The 14,183-nt window shown below is 38.8% G+C and overlaps 2 protein-coding genes across 2 annotated transcripts; both read right to left on the bottom strand.

Annotated features, from left to right (window-relative positions):
* Positions 1 to 435: 435 nt before the first annotated feature.
* LOC311167457 (glutathione S-transferase alpha-4-like) lies at positions 436 to 13,908 on the bottom strand (the record flags this gene model as incomplete). Its single annotated transcript, XM_084228478.1, has 6 exons — positions 436 to 558; positions 2,179 to 2,310; positions 8,400 to 8,541; positions 11,658 to 11,790; positions 12,855 to 12,906; positions 13,822 to 13,908. 6 exons carry the CDS (start codon positions 13,906 to 13,908, stop codon positions 436 to 438), a joined length of 669 nt encoding a protein of 222 aa, XP_084084604.1.
* LOC311167459 (large ribosomal subunit protein uL6-like) lies at positions 7,093 to 7,888 on the bottom strand. Its single transcript, XM_084228479.1, has one exon. It carries the CDS (start codon positions 7,871 to 7,873, stop codon positions 7,295 to 7,297), a length of 579 nt encoding a protein of 192 aa, XP_084084605.1. The 5' UTR covers positions 7,874 to 7,888; the 3' UTR covers positions 7,093 to 7,294.
* Positions 13,909 to 14,183: the final 275 nt, after the last annotated feature.

Below are 14,183 nucleotides of genomic sequence, written 5' to 3'. Positions count from 1 at the left end.
AATCTACTAGCATCAGTCATCATCTTAATCTCAATTTGCCCCTTTTTTCCTATTGCAATACTTATATAGCTTCAGGGTGTTGGAGAGATCCTACCCCCCAAATCACTGATCCCTCTCTTCTCAGTGATCCTGATCTTAATGCAGGAAGCAAGAGCAGTGTCCCATGTCGTCACTGACATAAATATATTTGCCTCCTATTTCTATAGAACACTGATTTCACAAAATTGTATCATCTACAATTGACAAATTGAAAAAAAAATGTTAACACTTTGCAATGGTCTCACACTGCATTTAATGAACATTTGTTGTTATTGGCAATGTGGTTTTGTTCTATTCGGATACTTGACTCCTAGAATTTACAGCTGGCCCTGACTGGTGGCAGGTGTCAATGCTGCAATTGGGTCAATACTGTTGCCATCGTGAGACTTGATGCCATCAGAACTGCAGAACATTCCTGACAACCTGTATGTAGTGGCTATCCGGGGGCTGCTTCCTCTTACTCCCGGGCTGCAGGAAGGCCTTAATTGTAGGAATATTGCTGATCCTTGTTTTAAATGCCTGAAATGAGAACCAATAAAACAGTCACAACCTTTGAGAAAAATCAAACTTTTAGGAGAGACTTAGATTGCCAGTTTATATAATCCAAGGTGTCAAATCTGAACTAATCCCACAACACATCTTTGCTGGGTTTTCCTGGGAAGCGTAATACAATTGCTGTCATGTTTAAATGAGTTAAATTTTTTTATTGAAAATCACTGTTGCGACTAGGCAGTGCATACTAAAAACTCTGAAAAATTCATACTCTTTAACCTATCAATTCTTTTCTAGGAATTTATTATAAGTGAAGTGTAAGGGTATGAGCAAAGAAAAAACTATAGGAATGTTAGCACAATGAAAATAGAATTAACCTACGCTTCCAGAAAAAGAAAACTGGTTTTATAAATGATAGTACGTCTCTGCAAGAAATATAAGCCAGCAATTTAAAATGATGTTATATATAAGAGGAAAGAAGTTTCCTTTATTGACAAGGAAAGATCTCTGGAATGCATTGTTCAGCTTAAAAAAAAAAAAAAAAAGCCGAGGTCAGAACAAGACACATACTTTTTTATACTATTTACCTTTTTGTGTAGGAAAGCAGGACGGGACTATATATTGAGATTTGCTTGTATCTGCATAAATAGGAACACCAGCAAGGTACACAGGACACCAACAAAAGTGATTATGAGAATGGGGAGGTGGGAGAGGCAGTGATGGGAAAGAGATTTCTCAATTTGTGCCCTTTGTATGTAGTTCTGATTTTTCAAAGAAATGCGACACAATGGCCTAATGAATATAAAATAAAATTATATTGCAAAAGAATATTTATTCATCTACATTGGTGATAATTGAGAAAAATTTTAAAAGCAGGCCATAGAACAATATTTCATATGATCTTATTTGGAAGGAAAATGTAAAATAATGGGTCAGGGAATGTAATACAGTAACATTAGGCTGGTTAGAGCTTTTTCTTTTCTTGGTTTATACAAACGTCTATGGTAGCCACATGTACTTGCATTTTTTCATTTCTTTAGTAATAAAAAAAAATGTTCTTAACTACAAAATGTAAAGTCACTTCTTAGATAAAATAACTCTAAGGAACTGGACTAGAGGCCAGGTAAGATCTGGAGGTGGCAGGATTCAGAAGGACAAGTCTGAAGACTACCACAGTGCAACAGGAGATAGATAGTGCCATCCACACAGAAACTCTTAAAAATTAAGGCAATACACAGGGTGGGAGGGCCCTGGCGTCTGGGGAACTGAGGAGGGGACAGAGTTGTCTGGTAGAAGCTGGGGAAGGAAACAACAAAAACAGACTTGTTAACATTCCTTCATGAGGAACAAACGCTCAAAGCACTAAAAAAATAGGAAACACTATAAAAAGGGACACTGCTAAATATTTATCCCAGAAATCAAAACTAAATATTTGTCCCAGAAATCAAAACAATCCATTCTTTCTCACTTCGTAAGATTTTATGTCCTAAGATTCTTTCTGAATAAGGAGAAGAAAATTGCCAAAATGAATGGAATAATCTTTGAAACAGTCTTCCTAACTTTCTTTTGTGATTGACCTGGAGGCACATTTTGTTTCAGGCCAGCTGTCCATTTTTTGTGGGCTTTGTATGGATGTTAATACACTACCTTTAGCAGAGGGAAGTCAGAAAGAACAGAAGCATCAAGTTCTTCCAACATTAAAATAGCTTCTAACAGTTGTATGTCTGCCCAACTGAATTTGTTACCAACAAGAAAATCCTCTCCATGATCTTTCAAAACCTATAGAAAAAAAGAATATAAATAAAAATAGATTACAAATAAAAACAAATATTACAAATATATTTGTAATCCTACGTACACATCAAATTTACTAAAGAATCTTTTTCTTGGTAGTCTCCAACAATGCCTGCAAGGATAGGTTAAATCCAGCAATCTTACATATTTCAGTAAATTGGCACCATCTTTTTGGAAACGTATCAATGTTATCAAGACATTTTGGGTGGTAAAATGCTAGCATCGAGCTCCCACTTATGGACCTGCTGCTGAATAAGTAAAATTGTACCCGCTAGTATAGGGAGACACAAAGGTTATGATCTGCTAAAATCTGATTACTATAGTGCAAGTAGAAAACTTAAATCCCCAAGGGATACCAGAAGTCCAAATCTGAGCCTTTTTACTATCCACTGAAAAGTAAATATAAAAATGTCTCAGATGCAGTTTTGTGTAATAGATATACAAATTATAGGTTTATTCCACAAATAAAGAGCAACGGTATATTCGAATACCACATCTCTTCCTATTACATATACAAGAAAGAACTCTTAGTTTTATACTAAGGCAATAACAATGTTAGTACAGATTAGGCAAAAAATGTCCAAAGTCAGTGATTTCTAGAGTATACCAGCCAAGGCAAAAATGAAAACAGTGGAATATCAAATATTCAACACATGGAGTGTAATTCCTTCCTAAAACAGGCTCAGAGCTACAAATTGTACAGCATGTAATGTGTAATGAAACTACTCTTCATGAGACAGAGGCAACAGATTCCCTCAAAAAGGAGAATTGTCAGAATTTTGAACCAAAAAAGAATAAACTCTTTAAGGAATTAAAAATATGCAAAGAGATAAAAAAGAAAGGCACATAGAAAAAAGAGTATATGAATTTTAAAAATATTCTAGTAAAATTTTGCAATAAAAATATAAACATTGATATAAAAAACTTAGTGTAAGAACCACCCTGGTGGCCTAGAGTTTGGGCCTCAGTGCTGTCATGGAGATGGCCCACTGTGATGGCCAGAGTTTGGTCCCCAGCCTGGGAGCTAGGCCACATGGCGCAGCAGACCTCTCCTGTTTCACCCATTGCTCCCCTTAGCAGTGTATTTCAGTAGATGAGCCTGTTCTGCTCCTCACTCTGTCTCTGGTGAATCCCTTCCCCCCCATACCTCTGGCCTACACTCCAGGTCTTCTACGCAAAAAATAAATAAAATCTTTAAAAACAAAAACCTCAATGCAAAAGTTGGGGGCGGAAAGAGTTAGTAATTGGGTGCACAGATCTGATGAAACCCAGAGAAATAAGATAAAATATGAAAAACTAAATACCATGGAAGAAAAATATGAAGCTCCCACACATATCTAACAACAACCCAGAAGGGCAGAATAGAGAAAACAAGGATGAAATCATTCTCAAGTGTTATTAGGTAGAAAATTTTCCAGAATTAAAAAGTTTTTCTCCAAACGAAAAGAAATATTGAGGCGATAAATAGAAACAAATCCAAAATAAAGCACATAGTATTAAAAGTATACCAGATATACATAAAATCTAAAAAGATAAATACTGTTGACCTTGAACAACATGGCTGTTAGAAGTGTTGCCCTTCCATGCAGTAAAAAATATGCATATAACTTTGGACTCCAAGAAAAGTTAGCTAATAATAGCAACCTGTTGTTGACTAGAAGCCTTAGTGACAACATAAACAGTTGATGAACACATATTTTGCATGTTATATGTATTATACAATGTAATCTTATAATAAAGTGTGCCAGAGAAAAGAAAATCATAAGGAAGAGAAAATACATGGCTGAAGTCATGTTAAAAAGACCACAAATAGGGCCCCCCCCTGGTGGCGCAGCAGTTGAGCACTGGGCTGCAAAGCTGCCTGCAGCCTCTGCAGCGCCGGTTCAATCCCTGGCCACCGGTGAGGGTCCCACATAGCAGGCAGACCTCTCCTGTTGCACCTGCTGCTCCCCGCAGCAGTGTACTTCGTCTGTCTGCCTGTTCTGCTCCCCGCTCTGGCTCTGGTGAATTCTCTCACCCTCCCGCGCTTCTGACTGTACACAGTGCTTGTATAAATAAATAAATCAATCTTAAAAAAAAAAAAAGGAATTTTCTTAAAAAAAAAAAAAAAAAAGACCACGAAAAAAATAGAAGCTAACACTGGCCAAAAGATAGGATACTTCAATTCCCTTTAGAATAAGAGCTTTGCTTATACAGCTCAACAAAAAGAAATCAAACAGCCCAATCAAAAAATGGACAGAAGTTTATAGTTGCTTGTTGATTTTGATTTTTACTTTATTATAATTAGTCTTTTTCCTGGTTCCTTATTTAGGATTTCTAAATTCCTGCTATGAGTGACACCAGCAACTATAAACCAGAGACGCATTGTGGGGAGAGGAAGGGTTAGGGTCAACATAAGGGGGGTGCAATTGTATGGGGAATATAACAAAAATGAAAATGCATACATTGTGCAAAAATGAAAAATGATGTAAGAATTATATAAAATAAAATATTTTTTAAAAATGGACAGAAGTAGTAAAGAGGCACTCTGCAAAGGAACATGAAGTACTTCCATAGCCAACAGGCACATGAAAATATATTCATTATCACTATCATCAGGGAAATACAAGTCAAAACAATGAGTTACCACCTCATACCTGTCAGAGTGGCCCATATTAAAAAAACAAACAAAAATAAAAAATCAGAAATAAGTGTTGGCAAGGGTGTAAGAAAAAGGATTCCTCTTACACTGTTGGTGGGAATGGAGACTGGTCCAGCTCCTGTGGAAAGCATTGTGAAGGTTCTTCAAAAGACTAAAATGGGACCTCCCTGGTGGCGCAAGGTGTTAAGATGCAACCTATGAGGCTGCCCGCAGCCACTGCAGCACAAGTTCAATCCCCGGCCAGGGAGCTACCCACATGGCACAGCAGACCTCTCCTGTCTCTCCCGCTACTCCCCTCAGCAGTGTATTTCAGTCGATCTGCCTGTTCTGTTCTCCACTCTCTCTCTGGTGAATCCTCTCACCCCCCATACTCTGGCCTGTACCCCAGTTCTTGCATGAATAAATAAATAAATCTTTAAAAAAAAAACTAACTAAAATGGATCTGCCATACAATCCAGCAATTTCACTCCTAGGAATCTACCCAAAGTACATAAAAAATACTAATTTGAATGGAAACCTCAGCCCCTATGTTTATTGAGGCACTATTTACAATAGCCAAGATATGGAAACAATCTAAATGCCCAAAAACAGATGAGTGGATCAAGATGTGGTATATATATCTATATACAATGGTATACTACTCAATGATCAATAAAGATAAACTAATGCCATTTGTGGCAATGTGAATGAACCTGGAAAAGGTTATGCTAAATGAAATAAGCCAGAAGGAGAAAGATAAATACTGGGTGGTATCACTTACATGTGGAATATAGAGAAACCAAAGGGTCAAACAAAGCCAAACTTTAAAACCAGTCCTTGAAAACTGACCATAGATTGGAGATATCTAAGAGGGGTAGGGAAGAGGGAGGGAGAGGAGGAGGAATGAGAAATTGGGGAGAGCACAAGGGACTATGGCAGAGATTCTTTGGTGATGGGAGAGCTACAATGACCACACCTAAGGGGATAAATCCTATATTGTCAAAATATTAACAAATTTGTAAAACAATCATACTTCATAAATAAAAATAAATAAATTAGAAAAATGAGGTCTGAAAATAATCAAAACACAGCAACTATGTTTATATTTATGTCCACAAATAATATTATCATGCTGCTTAAAGAATAACACAAGAACAAAAAAATTAAACTCACCAATGAAGAATTTAGGTAGCTAAATAATTTTGTAAAATGATGAATAAAAAGAAATCATGTCCTTCATAAACCACACCCAAGGGTAACCAAATGTATTATGCTGGAAGACTCATTTTTTAGACAGTATTGCAGCTAAGAAGTGAAGAAAGACTGATAGAATCAGGAGGTCCACATTTTGCATCTACTAGTGAATCAGTGGATCTGGGCCCTGATCATCAGTCTCATTGATGTGACAATGATAACCAGACTGTGTGTTTGCTACTGAACAAACCACAAACCACCTACAAAGTAGTCTGGCCAAATAATCAAACCTGAACATGATCTAGCCTCTAATTTTAACTTCCAATTAGCAGGGAGTCTAGTGAATAAAAGGGTAGGTTGCAATTAGTAAAATCCACTGTGGGAGACAGAACAAGAAAAATGAAAGAGGAAAAAAAAAAGGAGAGAAAGAGAAAAAAGGGTGGCCTCATGGATTAAAAGCAGTTTAAGAAATGCAATTGACTAATTCCAATGAATGAATTTGAGTTTGACCCTATTTTGAACAAAAAAAAAATATTTTAAACGTATTGGAAGTCGTGGATTAGGACACATAGGTTTCAAAATCTGTTCTGTGATACCTTAATACTATAACTCAAAGAAAATATTTTTTTAGATGGAAGGTATCTTGACAACTTTATACACTGTCTCCAGATAACAGGAACTTACTTGTCTGATACTCTGAAATTGGAAGAACTCTTAACTATATAGTGCAATCAACAGTAAATCTTCTTGCCTAACACTGAGAATAAATCTGCAGAATTCTTTTGTTTTGCAAACCTTTATTTATGGGATCCCCTGCTAACAAGTCTATCATGTCTCCTGTTATTCTCTAGGCTTGGAAACTGATCAGATGTACTGAGGATATTTGTAATTAGTATTCACCCAAAATGACTTTAAAAAGCTATAACTTTAAAAGGCATTCTTTTGATTGAGGTATGATTAGCCTACAATAAAAAAACCTTACTGACTTCAAAGGAATCTGAGGTGGTGACACCTTGGGCTGATGGCTTATTTTTTATTTTATTTTTTATTTTTTTTTCAATGAAGACTTTTATTATTGCATCTTAAAGATGTATCACAAATAGGTCTAAGAAATCATCCATTATCTTGCTGCTCTGTAGCTGGACAACTTAAATCTTACTCATCAGCTTGCTGAACTGTTCCCTTTTCAGAAACATAGATACCATCCAAAAATTTCCTGATATCCTTGTTTTTAACTGTCGTGGCTTGCTGAATCAAAGCAGCTGAATTTGATACAAGTTCAATGTCGTTTCCTTCAAGAATCAACTCATCTTTCTGGGCTTGAGATACTGAACAAGCAACACCTTGTCTCATCCGAACCCTGCGAATGTATTTTTCACCCAAGAAATTTCGGATTTCAACAAGAGACCCATTCTCCTGAATAACAACGTTGATAGGGAAGTGAGCATACACAGACCTCATCTTATAACGGAAGCCCAGTGTAACACCCTTGATCATGTTCTGTACATGACTACAGATAGTGCGAACAGTAGCCAGTTCCTTTCTATTTCCCCACCATTTGTCAACCCGGAGCCTCTTCTTTTTCTTCCCAAGCAAACTGAGTTCGACATTGATGTGATTGAAGTCCCTCCGCAGGGTGCCTCTGGTGCCCTTCACAATAACAGTGCGACCCTTCAGGGATATGTCAACATTTTCTGGAATGTCGACAGTCTGATTGCTGAGAATGGTCTTCATTCTCGGAGTAGATGCGGCAAAGAAGTGATGGCTTATTTTTTAAATCAGAATAGAAATGCTGCATCCTTTCAGTGCACTTGGCCTATTCCAACTATATTTTGTTGGAAATTCCATAGTTACACATGCCATTTGTTCTAGAGTCCTTATTAAAGTTTTGGTCCAAATGCAGTAAATCTCTAACATCATTTCTATCTTTTCAGAGATATGCACTCTTTAAACATTCTTTTGTTTCGTTTTGTTTTAAAGATTTATTTATTTATTTATACAAGCACTGGGTACAGTCAGAAGCACGGGAGGGTGACAGAATTCACCAGAGCCAGAGCAGGGAGCAGAACAGGCAGACAGACAAAATACACTGCTGAGGGGAGCAGCAGGCAGCAGGAGAGCTCTGCGCGCCATGTGGGACCCTCACAGGTGGCCGGGGATGAAACCGCCCAGCGCTCAACCGCTGCACCACCAGGGGAGGCCCTCTTTAAACATTCTTAACAGCAAAAAGAGTGTAAAAGTCTAGGTTCTTGCAGCCTACCTTTTCAAAGACTGGGAAGTAACGGGTTTTAGCTTTCTTCACAGTTAAAACAAGGTTCTCCTCTTTGTCCTTAGGTGGCTTAAATGCACCCCCAGCAATCATCAGCATGAGATCCAGGGTCCCATCAGCATACATATCGATCCTGACAAAAAAATGTAATTCTTATTCCAAGAGGAAACTTTTGAGTATGGGGTTTCCAAATCTGCCACTTATATGGTATAAATTGGAGCAGGTGACTTTTGATGCCCTCTGCCTTAAGCTTCCATGCTTAGGAGCCAATATCAGCCAAGTGACTGCAGTACAGCAGGGTCTATGGAAATGTTTGTTGAATAAAGTGATATGTGAAAGAATTATGAGAGCCTTTAAGTTGAAGTCTGCCATTAACAAGTAATTAGATTATATCATTTTAAAATCTGAATTGAATGACATTTACCAAGTAGTGCAAAACTATTTAGTACCAGAACATTTTCACTTATTTAGAGGAGACATATAATTGAGCAGGTCTTCAATTAGTCAACTGAGAAAAGTTCTTGGTCAGGTCAAACAACTCTATTTCCTGCTCTTTAAAATTTTCCTTTAATTGACACTTTTTAAAATGCTTACTGAAACCAATGATAATATATATTGTTACTTATTGGCCTTTTGGTGCAGGCATGACATACTAGTTATTTCTACAACTAGTTTGCAAACTCATTGTGTATCTTGTATACTCCACCATGTGCTAATTGCCCAACAAATTTTGTTTTCTTTTTCTTGTCTTTCTTTTTAACGCATATGAAAAGACTTTTATTGACCAGTCTGATTATAAATCATCTTTCTTCCATGTTAGACTGCCACCTAGCTTGCTTGCTTTCTTTAATCTAGTGCAGTTCATTCCCAACCTGAAGGAAAGAATAATAAAGATGCTATTTATGACTTAGGGTACACATCTTGGACAAATCAGGGGGATTAAAAAGAATTTTTTTGAAGATGCATCAAACTACTGGGAAGCAGATTGCTTTTGTAGGCTAGTACTTGCTTACATTGTTATAAAAAAAAGAAACTTTCTCTTGCCCTACACATTTGGGATTACAGGTTAGAATGACTAAACTAAGTTTGGTTGAAAGATGGAAATGTGGGAATTTGGGATGTGCTGTTTCTTGTTAGAAATTTTGCTCATTCCAGGTTATGTACTCTTTCTCTCTCCTCTTTCTGAAAAATTAGCTTGGGTCTTAACTTCTGTCCAGTCTTCTATGTATATTGATCCCTTCTCACCCAACCTTATCGCGACCAAATGAAGAATAAAATTTTACAGTTGTAAGTCCTTGTTTTGCCTCAAGTCTATTTATCTCTTGTAAAACTAATATGGAGAATGATCACCCAGTCATCCTCAGCCAAGTCTAGCAGTGTGCACAGAGCAAATGGTACGTAGATGCAAAAAGAACAGCAAACTGTCACAGATGTTCACCTTCTAATATTTGTGATAAAACAATACTGGAGCCTGTTATCCAGGCTGACCTCATGACTGTCTAAGAGAATGAGGTGGGATCTATGAGGTGTCAGCTCTGAGCCTAGAACTTGGGGCTTCATATGCCCTCTCTTTCAACTCCACCTAGCCACTAGGAGAATGAATCAGGATGAGAAGCATATGATCCTTTCCCCCCTAAATTGACGGTCAATACCCAAGACCAAAGCCTCCTGGCTGACTACTGGTTGACTATAGACATATGAGTGAGTTCAGTCAAGATGAGTCAAGTCTGGCTAGTTATTCCATAGACGGGCATGCAATAAGACATGCTTGCTGATTTAAGTCACTGTGTTTCAAGGTGATATGTTAAATAGCATTTGTGATAATGGGTCATTCATCTATTTGTTTACTGAGTTAATCCTTTCCACCATCATGTAGAATTTACCAGGTCATTTTATGAGAATATATTTTGTTAGGAGAGCAGAGAGAATATGAGAATGTTGAATGCAGAACACTATGAGTAATAAAGGGGAGACCTGGGCTACTTATTACTCAGTTAAGCACAAGACATGGCTGGTGTAGGAAGCATGTCTCCTCTTTGCTCCTCCTGTCTTCACCCCTCAGTCCAGCATGACAGGCTGCACCTGAATCAGGACTCAGTCGGTGAAGCCTGCAGATCTTGGATAAGAATTCTGGAATATGGGGGCCTCCCTGGTGGTGCAGGGGTGAAAGTCTTAGCACTATCAAGCTATCACCAGCCACCACAAGCTATCACCAGCCACTGTGGCCTGAGTTCGGCCCCTGGCCAGGGAGCTACCCAGATAGTGTGGCAGACCTCTCCTGCCTTGCCCACACTTCCCTCAGCAGTGTATTTATTTCAGTAGATCCACCTGTTCTGTTCCTCATTCTGTCTCTGATGAATCATCTCACCCCCTGCACCTCTGGCTTACACCACAGTTCTTGTATGCATAAATAAAAATAAATCTTTTTAAAAATAGAATTCTAGAATAATCTTTGTTCAACATCATAACTTTGATGAGAAAAAAATGGTTCCTGGCAGTCTGTGTGGCATTTGTGTAGCCTCCCCAGGTCTGTGTGGGTTTTTTCCAGGTCCTCTGGTTTCCTTCCACATGTCTAAGATATGCAGTTAGGCTCACTGGCATGTCTCTACTATCCTAGTCTAAGTGGGTGGGTGGGCGAGTTCATCCTGCAATGGAAGGGTATCCTGCCCAGGGCTGGGTTCCACCTTGTACCCTGAGTTGCCACGATAGGCTCTTGCTACCCACAACCCTGAACTGAAATAAGTGGGTTGGAAAATAAATGAATGAATGAATGAAATTAGTAACTATTATTTAATATTGAATGAGTTTGGAGTCTTTATTTACAAGCTTGGTGATTATTTTGTAATTAGACAAGTGTCATAGGAACTTAATGCTTATTTTGTCAATTGGTCTGTGGTAAAACTGGTTCCTTATATATTTTTTTAATGATTTGTTTATTTATGCATATAAGAGCTGGGGTGCAGGCCAGAGGTGCAGGGGGTGAGAGGATTCACCAGAGACAGAGTGGGAAACAGAACAGGTGGATTGACTAAAATACCCTCTTGAGGGGAGCAGAGGGCAAGTCAGGAGAAGCCTGCTGCACCATGTGGGTCACCTCCCTGGCCGGGGATCGAACTCATGCTGCAGCAGCTGCAGATAGCTTCATAGTGCTGCAACTTAGCCCCTTGTGTTTTGCTCACGTCACAACATCCAAGACCTCTCAACAATGTTAAATGAAGACTTAATGTACAAGCATGAACATTATGGTACCTGACTCTCTCCTTCAAGTCCTTTCCATACAAGTTGTACTTGGCAGCAAGGTAGCTGAGGATGGCCCTCGTCTGTGTCAGTGCCATTCCATCCATCTCAACCAGAGGCACTTGGCCAAAGAGCAGGCGTCCATCTGTGGTTTGAGCAAAGAGAGGTTAAACCACCTTGCATGGTGGTTGTAAGCCTACAGAATTGTCCACTTCTAATTTTCCATTAACACCTACTTGCACATTGTTGAAAATGAGAAAAAGTTACCCAGAATAGGAACAAGATTTTGTCAGTGCATTGGCAAAAACCACAGTTAATTTCTCAAATTTCCACTACTGTTGCTACTTGCCATAGTGAAAGGCAATAACAGCTGGTTGCAAGGACATTGCCACCAGTCACAGCTTTCCAGAGAGCTAGTGCCCCTGGCTGGTTGGGTGATTGTGAGTGAGTCTCTAATTTCTCTGAGCCTCTTTCCTGCTCCACACAGTACCTATCCTGCTTATGCTGCCCATATACTTAATTTCTTCAAGTAAAAATAAGGTATTATTTGTGTTCATGCTTTGGAAATATCAATAGTATTATTACTGAAGAGACTTAAAAACTTCCATTTCCTAAAGGAAGTTCTATAAGTGTTCAATTTTTTTTAAGATTTACTTATTTATGCATACAAGAGCTGGGGTACAGGCCAGAGGTATGGGGGGGTGAGAAGATTCCCCAGAGACAGAGTAGGGAACAGAACAGGCAGACTAACTGAAACGCACTGGTGAGGGGAGCTGTGGGCGAGACAGAAGAGGTCTGCTGCACCATGTGGGTAGCTCCCTGGCCAGGGCTCGAACTCTTGCTGCAGAGGCTGAGGACAGCTTCACAGGTTGTGTCTTAACCCCTTGTCTTAACCCTTTATGAATTTTTAAAGGGATGGGGAGTGTTGACCCAAGTGGCTCTGGGTCAACCCATACTACCATATTTAACTGAGGTCACAGTCATCATCTACTTGAACAGTCTTATGAAGGCCAAGTAGACAAGGCCTGTGACAAATTTACCTCTGTGCCCGGGACATGGTGAACCATCATCAATACTAGCAATCATACAATGAATGTGTCTTTTCTAAGAGTCTTTCTGGAGCCCTATGATCTATACTGAAGTGAATATTTCCAGAAACAATTTTCCACTTCTTTCTAATAATATAACATTGAATAAAATTAGACTCACCCTTCTGCAACTTCTCGTATTGTTCTCTTGTTTCAAGAAATTCTTCCTCAAACTAGATAAAAATAAAGACATTGTTATAACCGTAGCAAGGACAGGAAGGGAGGGCAGGAAGGGAAGTCAGGGGGAGGGCAAGGAGGAGAGGAGAAATGTTCACAATATAAAACATAAAATGCCCTATGGCTCCCAGAATAAAAATTTTAAAAGGAAACTTTCTCCTCTTCCGTTTTCTCACTTTCTTTCTCTTCTGTTATTCCACCTCTCATTCAGGATAAACTGAAGTTCTCTTTATTGTTCATATATTCAGTGAAACAGATCTAAAGAGCATGACCTAGAGGGAGTTATCATAATTTATTGATAAATTTCTAAAACTTTTATGTGAAGGATCTTGAGATAAGTGTAGAATAAGGTGAACAAAACAAAGAAGGTAATGAGTCTTTGTTCTAGAGGCCATGGCATTCAAATAGGGAAAAGAAAGTCTAAAATTGCATGAAACAAAATTCCAAAGCACTTGTGAAAATCTATGGAAAAGGCAGCAGAAAGGGCAGTTAGAGTGAAGGAATGTTTTTGCCAGATCTTTCAGATGAGGATTTGAAGGGACACCAGCGTGCAGGTGGGCCTGTCTCCAGGTGGGGCAGATGTGACTAGAACAAGACTGAGGTGTTGAGGCAGAGGAGGCAGACCCTACAAAATCAACTGGTCCCATTAAATAGAATGATTCAGATATGTCCTTCTCACTCTCCTTCTTAAGATCCACCAAGATCTTTCAGTCCCTAAGAATGCTTCCCTGGGTTTCCACTCTGATGGCCACTTAAACAGAGAGTGGTAATCCCTCCTCTTTCATCCCTGACAAAGGAAGACAGTTGAGAGGCAAAGAGTGGCGTTTAAAGTCACCATCTTGTATTGGAAGGGGACGAGACCCACTTCAGTGTCACTCAAATCACTCTATTTTCTCTTTCCAAACACCAACCTCCACTCCAGCTGCTGCCAGAAGCCAGCGGATCGACTCCATCCTGCCCCTGCCATGAAAGTAGTAGAGCTTGGGTTTGGCTGCCATGATTCCTGACTCGGGGGTTTCTAAAGGGCAAAATAAGAAAAATATGTTTAAAGAACAAACAAATAGGCTGCATGGTATGTCTACATTTATAAGACTCTAAAAGTGGTGAAATAGAAATATTGCTTAGGGATATAAACATAGGAGGTAAAACTATGAAGAAAAGCAAGAAAATAATTATAAGAGGCAGGATGGTAGTTACCTATAGTGAGCAGGACAGGGCTATGATGGGGGAACGATAAGGGTGGTTCTGGGATGCTAACAATGTTTTACAGCTT

The sequence above is a fragment of the Talpa europaea genome, assembly GCF_964194135.1.
Source record: "Talpa europaea genome assembly, chromosome: 2".
Lineage (NCBI taxonomy): Eukaryota > Metazoa > Chordata > Mammalia > Eulipotyphla > Talpidae > Talpa > Talpa europaea.
This window is presented reverse-complemented; position numbering and strand designations above follow the sequence as displayed.

Coding starts and splice junctions, on each gene's coding strand:
- LOC311167459 (XM_084228479.1), bottom strand. CDS start 7,873: ATGAAGACCATTCTCAGCAATCAGACTGTCGACATTCCAGAAAATGTT.